We start from the raw sequence: 13,289 nt of genomic DNA on the forward strand, positions 1-13,289 counted from the left end.
TCAAAAGACTAAAGCCGCTTCACACAGGAAATCAAAGATCAATTCTGAACGGGAAGCTCCTGTTCCCCACAGGCTGTGGAACTAGCTTATGCCATAATAGAAGCCACAAAGGCCCCCCGCTCACTGCTGCTTCTTTATATGTCTCCTGTCCCCAGCTCTCACCTTGGAGGTTTTGCTGTCATCCAGGTACCAGAACTTGATGTGGCGGTTGCCAGCTGTGACGAAGTAACTGCAGTCCTCTGAAAATGACACTGCTGTCACTTTGCTGGACACCTTGTTGGCCGCCACCACGATGTTTTTCTGGAAAGACAATTGTTTCAATAGCTCAGGTGTCTTGCTCAATAGTCTGTGTATAAGAAGGCTCATTTCAGCTCCAGGTGTCATGTACAGTAGGCACAGATTCAAAGTCTGTCTGAACACAGGCTGGGAGGATGAACCATCTGCCAAACCTTCCACTACTTATGGCGCTCTGGCAGTTTGGACATCACACTTTTACATTCAGTCCTGCTACTACATTGTCTCAGCCACATAATGGTTCTCGGGTCACTAGTGCCTACAGCAACATGGTCATCTGCACCTTGGCTATTTCATAATCACAGGGCACTCAGAACAAAACATACTTCCCTTTCTAAACAATGAAAGCACATGCAGGCCAATACTGGCTGGAGTTTTTTTAGCCCCAGGGCAGCAAGGGGGGGCACTGCTCGGGATGGGCAGTAGGTATTTTCCACAGGGAAATACCATAAATCTCTCCACCTGGGGAGTGGAAGAGAAGTCATAGGGCAAGAGGAGAGGTGAACATGCTGCTTCTGTCCAGCCCTAGGGAAAAGAAACAGAGCAGCTACACCTGAGGTGATTTTCCCCTTCATGCACATCAAATAACCGAGGGAAGAGGGGGTGCAGGAATAGTATTTCCAGGGATTAGTGGCAGAGAGTGGATTCAAAGATCTTGCCTCTCTCCCCTCTCCCTCATGGGTTTAAATTCTTGATCTATTTCCTGCACTACTCAGTGGTCAACCAGACACTCATTCTGATCAACATTTCAATTTCTCATTCCTCCCTCAGAAAGTCATGAGCCCCATTTCCCCCTTCCTTCCTCCAAAACTAGCCCGCCCTCAGCTCAGAAGCTGTCTCATTCGGCTCAGAAGCTGTCTCATTCCAGAGGGCTTGTTGGAGGTCAGCAGCTAGGGTGACCAGATGTCCCGATTTTATAGGGACAGTCCCGATTTTGGGGACTTTTTCTTATATAGGTTCCTATTACCTCCCACCCCCGTCCCAATTTTTCACACTTGCTGTCTGGTCACCCTATCAGCAGCAGAGCACTGTCAGAGGGGTAGGGGAGTGGAGAAGGCTAGACTCTGCCACCAGCAGCAAAGCAGCATTCTTTGGCCCAGACTCCAGGGCCTCTTGCACAGCTTCCCCACAAACAGCAAATGCACCTGGAGCCCTCCCTGTCCTCACCATCAGGGTGGCTGCTGTGGCCTTTCCCCATTTGGAAACTAGGGAGCACCTCAGACAACACTCGGTTGCTGCAGCTTGACCAAACATCTGGGTCAGTCTCCCAGACTGGAAGACAGGGATATCACAGCAGCCGTTCCTATGACCCTGTGCCTGAGGAATGATCGTCTTATGGTTAAGGCACTGCACTGGGACTTGTGAGATCAGGGATCAGTTCCTGATTCCGCCACTGATTTCCCCTGTGACTTTGGGCAAGGGTTCTGAAGATACACTTTAGTCAAACACAAGTTAGGCTTTAGTCAAACAAGTCATTGGGCTCAATACAAAGGTAACAGTGGAAATTTAATGGCCTGTGATAGACAGGTCAGACTAGATGATCTAGTGGTCCCTTCAGGCCTTAAACTATAAATCTATGAAAAATCTCTCAGTGCGTCAGTTCCCCATCTGTAAAATGGGGATAACAATACTTCCCTTCTCCTGCCCTGTCTGTCTTGTCCATTTAGACTGTAAGCTCTTTGTTGCAGGCACTAACTCTAATGTACAGCGCCTGGCACGATGGGACCTTGCTGTCAGGGGGAAAGCTCTAGGCACTACTGTAACATAAATAATAGTAGGAGAGCAGAAACCATAAAAATCTTGATTGTCGAGGTACAGCATTAAATCCCAGCCTTACTCTACATTACATCCATCTTCAAATCATTATTTTTGTGTGCCTCATTGAGAAGAGCTTGAAGACTGAACACTGGATTTTCAATGACCACAAGGACACCAATGTTTTAATGTTAAGTTACTTGTCTACAAGATTAGAAGCAGGACAAAAACACTAGCTGATATATTTCAGAGTAGCAGCCGTGTTAGTCTGTATCCACAAAAAGAACAAGAGTACTTGTGGCAGCTTAGAGACTAACAAATTTATTTGAGCATAAGCTTTCGTGGGCTACAGCCCACTTCATCAGATGCATAGAATGGAACACACAGAAAGAAGATATTTATACATACAGAGAACATGAAAAGGTGGGAGTAGCCATACCAACTGTAAGAGGCCAATCAATTGAGATGAGCTATCATCAGCAGGAGAGAGGGGAAAAAAACCTTTGAAGTGATAATCGAGATGACCCATAGAAGGTGTGAGGATATTTTAACATGGGGAAATAGATTCAATTAGTGTAATGACCCAACCATTCCCAGTCTCTGTTCAAACCTAAGTTAATTGTATCTAATTTGCATATTAATTCAAGTTCAGCCGTCTCTCTTTGGAGTCTGATATAGGAGATGATCATGAAAAGACAGAATCTGATCTGTAGAATGAGAAAGGTGATGGAATGGTTAACAATATTTCAAGGGAACATTGACCTACAGCTGCATAAAATGAGATCAACAGATATGGATATAAAAAAAAATTAAGATGGCTCCCAGAGAGGACTGGTTACCTGCAGAGGTACAGGAAGCTGACTCAAACTTGTGAGAATGTGATTGTCTAGTTCTATTACTAACACGGAGGTCCCCCTAGCAGATACATGTTTATCATGGTCATCATCAAATATTTATATAATGCTGTAAATTCACACAGTGCTTTAAAGCACGGCCTTTATTCCAACATAACATTGCACCTCAAGTACTATTATGGCCATTGTCACAGTCATAATTGATCACCTCCATACAACCGCACTCACGGTACTTTTTAGGTGAGTATCTAGTCCCCCCTCCTTGCCTCGGTTTATGATGTTTCCATCTCAAACACAACAAAAGCAAAGTGTTCTCCAGCGTCTGTAACATGGATCCCACAACCAAAGTAAAACAGATTCCTGGTTTGTGAGAGTTCCTACTCCCCACGCCACAATCTTAGTTTGAATCAGTTTCCAACAGTCCTCTGGAAAAAACACAAAGAGTATGACAAAGCCTAATAGCCTTCTGACTGGCCAGGAAGATGTCACATATTGTCGAGAACAATCTTGCACTGGCTCCTTGAGGATCCAATCTCCATCCATCTCTAACTTGTTTGATTGTATGAATGTCAAAAGGGGCAGAGAATGAAAGAGCTATAACCAGATTTATCCCCAGACCATCTTTGGCCTTGCACAACATGGCTTTTCCTACCATTAAGCTGATCTTCTTGCACACTTACCTTCCATGACCACACGTTGACAATCATGTCGTGCTGGTACCCCACTGAGACAATGTACTTGGAGCTGGGGGAGAATGCCACACAGGCCACGCCATACTTGTGTTCTTGGAGCTCAGCCACCTGGGTCCGTTCAGCCACGTCCCACACCCGAACGGCTGGCATGTGCCCACTCTGAAGGGGTGATTCGGAGACAGAGAGCAGTGAACATAACTCATAAGGCTAGTTGCGATGGATTCAGATATGCAACATCCCCACACATTTTTCCAAGCACACACAACTTGGAAGTCAATCCAGGACTAGATCACAGCTCAACCCGTAGGCATTCTATGGGCCTTTGCAGCGGAAGTCAGAAGTTTAATGAATTTGCTGATTTCAGCAGACAACTGAAAGGGATAATAATAAAAAACCCCAAAAAAACAAGAAAGTGGAGCACCATTTTGCACACATCTCTATTCTCTGTAATGGAAACCAGTAACACATGGTGACCTTTAGAGGTCTCAGTACAGGTCCCAATGGCCAGGTGTTCATAACACAAAAACGGACACTGTCACACTCATTGGCAATTTCTTTGGGGAGGACCACAGGAAATTAGCAATCTTCTCATTCCAAAGGTAGTCACTCCATGTTACATTTGAGGCACATAGATAGGGCAGTATCTGGGGTGAAATGCACTCCCCTTCTTGCTGCACTTGTTCTGTGGATAAAAACAGTCTCTACGGATGTCAATGCAGCACCTTTTGCCAGCACTAAGTCTCCCTGAAAAATCATTTATTTAGTTATTTAAAAGTACCCTTTATTTTACAAGACCGGCAGAAATCCTTGCCAAGTATATGATTAACAGGGAAACCCTACTCAACAGCTTCCTCAAGATTTCACATTGAAGCCTGTCAAAAAGTAGCCTGCAAGATAAGATCTCCATGGGAACAAGGCAAAATGGTGTCTTTTCCAGTCAGGGTAAAGCAAGTCACTTGCTCACCTGAAGGGGTGGCATGGTTGATTGAAAATCAAAACCTCAGAAACACGGAATGCAAGACATTTAATTGTCTTGCTTTGCAGCTTTATCTAGAATGTGATTGGCCTGGAAAAGCACAGCGGTCAGATTTTAATTTACTCAGCTCAGCTTTCACCCCGACTGACAGAGTTCTGTCCTCAAGGTTACAGTCAAGATGGTACAAAAGTCAATAGAGCTACTCTGCAAAGCACTTACACTAGTTAAGAAACCAACCTCTAAATCTTCAGCCCCTGGAGACTTTAACAAATTGAATACACTTTAAATAATTGAATAGATGCTACCACCAGTGAGGTCTATCAACTCCCATGGGATGAGCAATTTATTCCTATATGGAAAGCCACCATCTCCTCAGCATTTGATACTCAGACCAGAGCTAATACATATGGAGGGATGAGGGTCAGCCTCCGTGCTCTCACTGAAGAAAATCCAGCCATGCACCAATTTAATGTCACTAAGCAGAACTGGTACACTCAGCCTGCAAGATTCAGACTTCACAAGCTGATCACTCTTTAGTCAGCTATTACCAGTCTATACTAACTGCAGAACTTCAGGAGCAGTACTAAGGAAAGACTAAGTGCTGCCATCAGCAGGGGGCACTACATGACAAGATGAACACTCAAAATTAATGCTTTTGAGAGGACCCACAGAAATGGCTGTAGAGCTGGTCAAAAAAGGTAAATTATATGCTGCAAAACAACTCAAATGAAATGAAAATTTGCCATTTCATTCTAAATTTTCCAGTTCTATTGTAGTTTTTCAGCAAAAAGTTTCTAATCAAAAAGTTGTGTGTTGTGTCAGTGGGAAAATAACCACTAAAGTTTTTATTCTGCTGTTCCACCCCTCAATGGTGGGGGAGGGGAGGAGTGAAAGTGGTGTTTTCCCCACCAAAATAAAAATAAAAAACTTTCCAAAACAAATCTGAATTTTCATTTTGAAATTTTTCGTTGAAAAATGAAACTTCAACCAAAACAAAAATTATTTTGGTCTAAAAACAAACCCATAAGGATAATTTTCAGCCAGCTCTGCTCTGTAGGTATAACCCACTGGTAAGTGTCTCTTACAGGTCCTCCTCTGTGCCTGATGCTTAAAGGGAGAAGCCTGTCACAGCCTAACTAACAAGCTAACTTCACCAGCTTGGTCAACACACTGGGGATTGAACCAGGGACATGCAAAGCTTAAAGTATGAGCTACTACAGCTTGGGCCAGAGGGCTCTAGCTGCGGGTGCAACAGACTTGTATTTAGAGCTGGGTAAATAATTGATTTTTCAGTTTGATGGCTAAACCAAGGCAAATCAAACCAAACCAACAAAAACCCTCAAAAATTTTCAGGGGCGGGGGGAAGGAATCATTTCAAGTCAAACTGTGTAATTCGACCTGAAATGAAACATTTTGTAATAGGGCGTTTCACCCTTTTGTGGTATAATTTTAATTAAATTAGGTACATTTCAAAATGAAATGTCATTTTGTAGCAAAGAATCAAAACGTTTTGACTTTTTCAGAATTTTCCCCTCTTTTTTGGTCTGAAACTATTAGCTGAATTTGACCTGACCCTGCATTTTTCAGCAAATAAACTGTTCGCCGAATTTTTTTTTTTTGCCAACTTCTACTCATATCCTCCAAGTACTGGGCACAGAGAGAGACTGGTGACACACACATTCACCAGTAAGTTACAACATACTGGAGTTGGATGACAAGTAGTCATTAGAGACACATGACAGCAAGCTGAGCATGACCAAAAGGGGACAGGGAGACATTTTTGTGTGTTTCTAGCATCTAACAACCTCAAATTCATTACATGTACAGTATGCACCTTGCACTTCTAAGGCAGCACAGACCCCACAATACAGCCAGCCTTGTTCTCCCTTTAAGCACCTTTGAAAGGAGAAAGCATGTCGCCAGTAATGAAGCATGCACTGCCAAACCCACGGGCACTGGCCCCTTTATCACTACTCTGGAAGCTCCATTCCACAGGCACTTTTCACTCTCCGCTATATTGTTACGGTCTTGGCTCACTCCCTGAAATCCTAAGGGATGCAACCCTAAACTCAATCCAGCCACTAGAAACTTCCAGTCCCCATCCATCGCTCCTTCCCCTATGTTAACAGGTAGAGCAGCGCCCAATATCTTCAGCTAATCTCCACGCTGCCATTGGCAAAAGGAGTCTGTCCCAGGAGATTCACCTGCCTCGATCTGGGCAGACAGAACGTTTGGAAAACCCTTTCAATATGAGCTTAAGGAGACAACCAGTAACGAGGCTGGCTGATGTGAAGATGAATCAGTGGGAGAGAGCAAAAACCACATTTCCCCATTTAAGTGCAGAGGCACAGTTAGGGTCTCTCTTTGGATATCCTATGGGCCAAAACCCTGTCAAAAAGGATACAGGATTTAATGAAACTCAAGTTTCTCCCCCCACACACATTGCCCATTTCCCGTTCTACAGCAGCCACACTTCTTCCCGGTCTGCAGTGGGATGGCCTGCAGACATGTACCTGTTTTAAACAATTTTCAGCACTTACCTCTCCAGTAACCAGGTACTTTCCATCAGGGGAGAAAGCAAGAGCTGTAATCGTCTTCCTAAAACATAGACAAGAGGACACTGTGAGGTGGTGCCTGGTATCTGGTTTCAGTTCAGTCTGTCATGACTGGAGAATGGAGAGGATGAGCAGATGTCCTGATATTATCGAGACAGTCCCAATATTAGGGGATTTGTCTTATATAGGACCCTACTACCCCCTGCCCCATCCCAATTTTTCACACTTGCTATCTGGTCACCCGAAGGCGCGGGTGGGGGAGGGGGAGGATGTGACTGGAAAGAGGCCCACAACACATGTAATAACTTGACAATGGTTTTGTTTCCTCACAGGTTGAACACGTGGATTCCCTGTAGCCTAAACCCCTTGCAGTGTGTCTGAGGCAAAGAAAGGGTTTCACAGCTATGGGCTTATGGTCCTCTGGCCCCTGCCTGCCAACTAGAGGACCAGGTGTCAGTCAGTCCTGCTCTAAACCAAGGCTACAACCTCAGGGAAAGAATAATGCAAGTCCCACGGAGTTCAAGTAAAACATCCTCCATGTCATTCCTTACAGCAGTTCCACATGGGAATGTAGTATTTATGAGCTTTTCCCTAGCTATCATTGCTACAACTTTCCCCACAGTAACTCATGTTAAGGAGGAGCTAGGGTTAAATTAGCAGGCAACTTCTCCCCACAGCCACTAGTCCCACACCAGTGAGTTTAGGACTCACTAGCTCTGGGCACCGTTATCCCCAGCAACTCTTATAGTTTGCTAGAGCCAGAAAGAGGACTCCAAATTCACCTCCCAAGTAATACGAGGCAGTTGTCTGTGTATCTCTGAGTTTCGCTCACCTGGAGCTGTTTAGAATATGGTGTTGCTTATTTTTCCTAGGGTTGAAGAGCACGACGACACACCTAGAAGAACAAAAAGAAGTTGACAGAACAGCCTGTGGGTATCATAACATGCTTTATCCCCTTGTCCTTGGCAGAAGAATAAACGACAGCCTGGCACATCTGTCCACCCCTACCCAGCTAGCTGGAAAACGCAAAGGGAGGTTGGGGGATAATCACAAATCACTCCCCCATGGAGTGCCATAAATAATCACCTTTCCAGGGGCTGAGAGCCCTGAATCTCTTACCACTCACAAGCTAGACAGAAAGAAAGGTGAGTCAGGAAAGTCTGTGTGACAGCCCGATGATTCCGTCCTTTCTCCCCAGACGTAAGAATGACCCTACATTCTGGGCACCAAAACAGGATGTCTAGACCCGAGTGGGAAGGTAGGGAGCCAGGAAAGAGGGGTAGCTCTCAGAGAAAAGAGCTGGGCATCTCCTCTCCAGTGACTTTCAGTATAGCTTTCCATCAACGGTATCCTGCCAAGCACTGCCATTAACAGTTCAGATTCTGCCCTTCCCTTACCCCTGCACCTTCAGCCAGGCCCTGAATGTCAGGACAATGACTGGGACTAGCTCAGTATGGACCCAGACAGGAATTATCTTTTGTGTGGTATGGCTCTTGCCTGTAGCACAGACAGGACAGAAAAGGCCTCCGTTTGGGCCAAGAGGTCATTAGCCAGTCAGAAAACAAGAGGCACAGTGCAAGAGCCCATTCGCTTTGGAGACCAATGAAAAAATAAATAGCTTCCTCTGGGGCTGTCCAGAAATCAGCCAGAGGAGGAACTCTAGAAACCGGGGTGGGCAAACTTTTTGGCCCAAGGGCCACATCTGGGTATGAAAATTGTATGGCAGGCCATGAATGCTCACGAAATTGGGGGTTGGGGTGCGGGAGGGGGGGAGGGCTCCGGCTGTGTGTGGGGGCTCTGGGGTGGGGCCAGAAACGAGGAGTTCAGGGTGTAGGAGGGGTGGGGCAGTGGGTTTGGGTGTGAGGGCTCTGACTGGGGATACAGACTCTGAGGTGGTGCTGGGGATGAGGGGTTGGGGGTTCAGGAGAATGCTCCGGGCTGGGATCAAGGGGTTCGGAGGGCAGGAGGGGGATCAGGACTGGGGTAGGGGGTTGGGGTGTGGGAGAGGATCAGGGGTACAGGCTCCAGGGTGCGCTTACCTCAAACTGCTCCCAGAAGCAGTGGCATGTCCCTCCCTCCTGCTCCTATGCAGAGGTGCAGCCAGGCGGCTCGGCACGCTGATCCGTCCGCAGGTGTCGCCTCTGCAGCTCCCATTGGCCATGGATCCCTGATAGGAACCAGAGGGGGGACATGCTGCTGCTTCTGAGAGCCGCGCGGAACCACAGCATGCGCAGAGCGGGGCAAGCCCCGGACCCCGCTCCCATGAGGGCCAGATTAAAACATCTGAAGGACCGGATGTGGCCCCCGGGCCGTAGTTTGCCCAACCCTGCTAGAACCAAACAGCTGTGACCTTCTCCCTATGGTAATCAATATAATCACCTCCACGACAAGCTTAAGGTCCACCATTTTGGAGGCGCAGGAAAGGGGAGATTCCCCCAAAATTACTGACAAAGCCAGGAGTCTCACTCTTAGCATGCCGCGATGACTCTGCTGCCACACAAGTCTGGGTATGATCCAGAATACATTCTCTCCCCTTCCCCACCCTCCATCAGTGAAAACCCTATGGATCATTTTCGACACAGGGCAGAAGAGAACGCATCTCTGCCAGGGCCCCATCACATAACATAGGGGCAAAGGAACCAACCCTGTGAAAACTCAGGGTCTCAGAAGTGAAAGACGTGCCGCTGCCCAGGAAAGACGACAGTTCTCCGCCACAAGATGATCCTCCCTCCCAACTGGTGAGCAAATTCACTCCTTGCATGGAACTGTACAATCAATGCCTTCAAAATAATTAGGGGGCTGGGGCACATGTCTTACAAGGAGAGTTTGAGGGAACTAGGCTTATTTAGTCTGCAGAAGAGAAGAGTGAGGGGGCATTTGATAGCAGCCTTCAACTACCTGAAGGGGGGTTCCAAAGAGGATGTCATCTGCCACCACTAGGCTGTTCTCAGTGGTGGCAGATGACATAACAAGGAGTAATGATCTCAAGTTGCAGTGGGGGAGGTCTAGGTTGGATATTAGGAAAAAACTATTTCACTAGAAGGATGGTGAAGCACTAGAATGGGTTACCTAGGGAGGTGGTGGAATCTCAATCCTCAGAGGTTTTTAAGGCCCGGCTTGACAAAGCCCTGGCTGGGATGATTTAGTTGGGGTTGGTCATGATTTGAGCAGGGGGTTGGACTAGATGACCTCCTGAGGTCTCTTCCAACCCTAATCTTCTATGATTCTATGATTCGAAGAACTCAGACTCAGCAGGGCAGCCCCTGATAACTGCATTTCTCTCTTCCCCATATGAATACCCCTCACATAGGGCTGCAACATGAGGGGGACCCAGTTCAAGGGCTATAGGGACTTGCTGGAGATGGACAAAACAGCACTTGTGACATCCTTTGTCTTAGAGAGAGGAGTGACATTGACTTCTGACACGGAAATACATCGCTCCTACTGTCTCTTGGCAAAAGCACAAGCGATGGCAGCTGTAGAAGAGGGAAACGGTTGGGGAAAGTTGGCATCCTCTACAGTCGCTAGGTATGACCGTGGCTCCTCTCCAGTATCTGAGGATGCATCACAGCATGAAGAGAGTCCCCCTCCCCACAAACATGCAGGGAACACCTCCAAAGCTTCACCACTTTTGCAGTGTTGCTAGTTAGCTGTGCCACATCCTATAGCTCCCCCCTCCACTGCTGTTCCATTAGGATGTTGGGCAATACATGACTCTCAGGTTCAGAAAATCCCTGGTGTAGACAAGGCCTTCAGACAGAGCTGACTACACTAGTGCAAATCACAGCTTATATCCTGCCTATAACAGGGGTTTGCACCAGCGCATGACCAGCCATCCATGTCTGTCACTGGGGGAAATCCCTGGGGTAGATAAGGCCTACAAATTGGAGTAGGGAGCACGGTACCAAATACTGAAGAGATATTGCTGTTTCATTATGAAGCCTACACTCTACAAATGCCACCAAAAGCCTCATCCAATAGAAAAGGCAGAAGTTCTCACATATGAGCTTTTAAACAGAACTAATCGAGCCTCACTGTCACACCATTGGGCTCACGCAAGAAGAACTTTACAGGGGTGTCCTCCAATCTGTTCTCTTTTCAGTTACCTCAGCAGCGGTAAGGAATCTCCTGCCATGAGCTCGGAGCCAACTGGAAAAGCCTGCAGCCACAACATTTCTCCAGGCACTGGCGTGTCGTAACAAACTCTTGTCCGACCCATGCCGTTGCCTCTCACTTGGTCTGACAGGGTTGCCCGCCAGCAGCAATACGAGTTATGAAACGGAATAGACACCATAGAGAGGCGCAGACACTCCAACACCTCAGGCCCAATACTGCTGACTGATGCTGTCGCACTCAGTTAACATCACTGCCTCATAGCAGACACCACCATAGGGCACTGAAGTTTTAACCTCCAATTCACCAGCTTACAAAAATCACCTTCCTTCATTAGAACTAGCACGAGTTTCCACCCAATGTTTTCCCCAAAGGTAGGCTGTGTGCCTGCTAAATGTTCTAGCTATGCCCAGGTAAAATACATCTGCTGTGCTGAACATACAGGCATTCAACAACATTTACCGGTATGTTAGTGGGGCAGTTCCAATGGTACAGGTAACCTGCTCATCCAGCAGTGAAAGTGTTTTTAAGAGGTTTAGTTAAGAGTAAAAAGCACAGAAGGATCTAATTTAGCATGACCAGTCACTCCAGTTTCAGGTCTGATCTACTCTATTTTATTTCTGCAGGCTTCATGTAAAGAGGCAGGTGGTCTGTGACCCATTAACAATTCAGGGGAGGTTAAGCCCCTCAAATCATGAGCTATGAAATAGTACATTAGCAGATGGGAAAAATCTGTGTAATCCTCAGCTTCCAGGCAATCAGAAAAAACAAAGAGAAATCCCACTATATGAAGCAAGGTAGGCTTAATGGACCAAAGTCGTCCCTCGTGCAACTCAGAAGAATTATACCCAGGAGAATTTTGGTCCATTAAATCTTCAGAAAACGGTATGGAGAATTGAGGGTAGATGCGATATCCAGGTAGAATCATTTCTGTGCCGCGGGTTTTTTAATATTAAGTTCCTTTGTGTTTTATGACTAGGGACATTTGCATGAAAACAGGACTTCAATCACTACAGCGGCTGTAGTGCTTCAGCGTAGACACTACCTATATGCCAACAGGAGGGGTTCTCCCATTTGCACAGGTATTCCACCTCCCTGAGAGGCGGTACCTAGGTGGACGGAAGATAGCACTTTCTACACCCTGGGTTAGGTCGGCAAAGCTATGTCTGTCAGTGGTGCGTCCCTGAGAGACGCAGCTATGCCGATGTACGTTACCAGTGTCGACCAACCCTTTGTGCTCTTTCTCGAAGAAACCATCTAAAAATTAAAGACATGCAAGAAGACGCAATGGTCTTCAAACCAAGCAGGCAAATCCATAAATAAAGCATTTCCTAGAATAGCTCAGCAAATGGGGGAGGATCCTGGGTTTTGCTGGTATTCTTAACTTAAGCAACTGAACCCACAGTTACTTACAAACAAACAAACTTAGGCCTTACACCTCCAGGGTTGGCTATTCCCAGGGCTTCTCTCTGCAGGGACTTCCTGTCACTCCTTCTAGCTCTTTTCCCTCATCAAAGAGTCTCAAACTCCTGTGCTAAGGCTAATGAGTCCCACCACCATGCCAGCCTGCCAGGGGGAGTCAGCCAAATAGTTCCTGACCTTTACACAAGGGTGTAACACCTGACAACCAGTCACAAGCAGATTTTTAAAAAATAACTCTTAAATGTAATCCATGAAAATATATGAACACGTGCCACACCCATCCAAAAACACCACTGCCAGTTAACAAGGAACAAGACATATCCTGTTGCTACACTGCCAGAGGGCTGAATTTCACAGAAGTTACATTTCATGGCGGTCTTGTCATACTGTTCTAGTTTTATAAAGACTCCACCCAACTTTTAGGTTGTTTTAACCAATAGGATTGCAGTATGCAAATAAACTAAAGTTAATTATATGACGCATGCTACAAACACAAGACCGGGAGCCAGGAACTCCTGAATTCTAATCTGGCTCTCATTCTGAATCTCTGTGACCTTGGGAACTTTTCTAGCCCTCTCTGTGCTAGATTGCTGCATCATTTCAAAGGGTAAAAGTTACAGTTAAAAGA

At 46.3% G+C, this 13,289-nt stretch overlaps 1 protein-coding gene across 1 annotated transcript in view; it reads right to left on the bottom strand.

Moving 5' to 3' along the window:
* Positions 1-13,289, bottom strand: part of MAPKBP1 (mitogen-activated protein kinase binding protein 1) — a 132,112-nt gene that overhangs the window by 44,377 nt on the left and 74,446 nt on the right. Inside the window, exons 4-7 of the mRNA XM_026651296.2 lie at positions 7,959-8,021; positions 7,112-7,169; positions 3,584-3,754; positions 163-300 (exon numbers count right to left, since the gene is read on the bottom strand). Of these exons, the coding sequence (XP_026507081.1) occupies positions 163-300; positions 3,584-3,754; positions 7,112-7,169; positions 7,959-8,021 (430 nt within the window). The remainder of the gene's footprint in view (positions 1-162; positions 301-3,583; positions 3,755-7,111; positions 7,170-7,958; positions 8,022-13,289) is intronic.

This window comes from Terrapene carolina, unplaced genomic scaffold (assembly GCF_002925995.2).
Source record: "Terrapene carolina triunguis isolate 2854851 unplaced genomic scaffold, T_m_triunguis-2.0 Scaffold96, whole genome shotgun sequence".
Classification (NCBI taxonomy): Eukaryota; Metazoa; Chordata; order Testudines; family Emydidae; genus Terrapene; species Terrapene triunguis.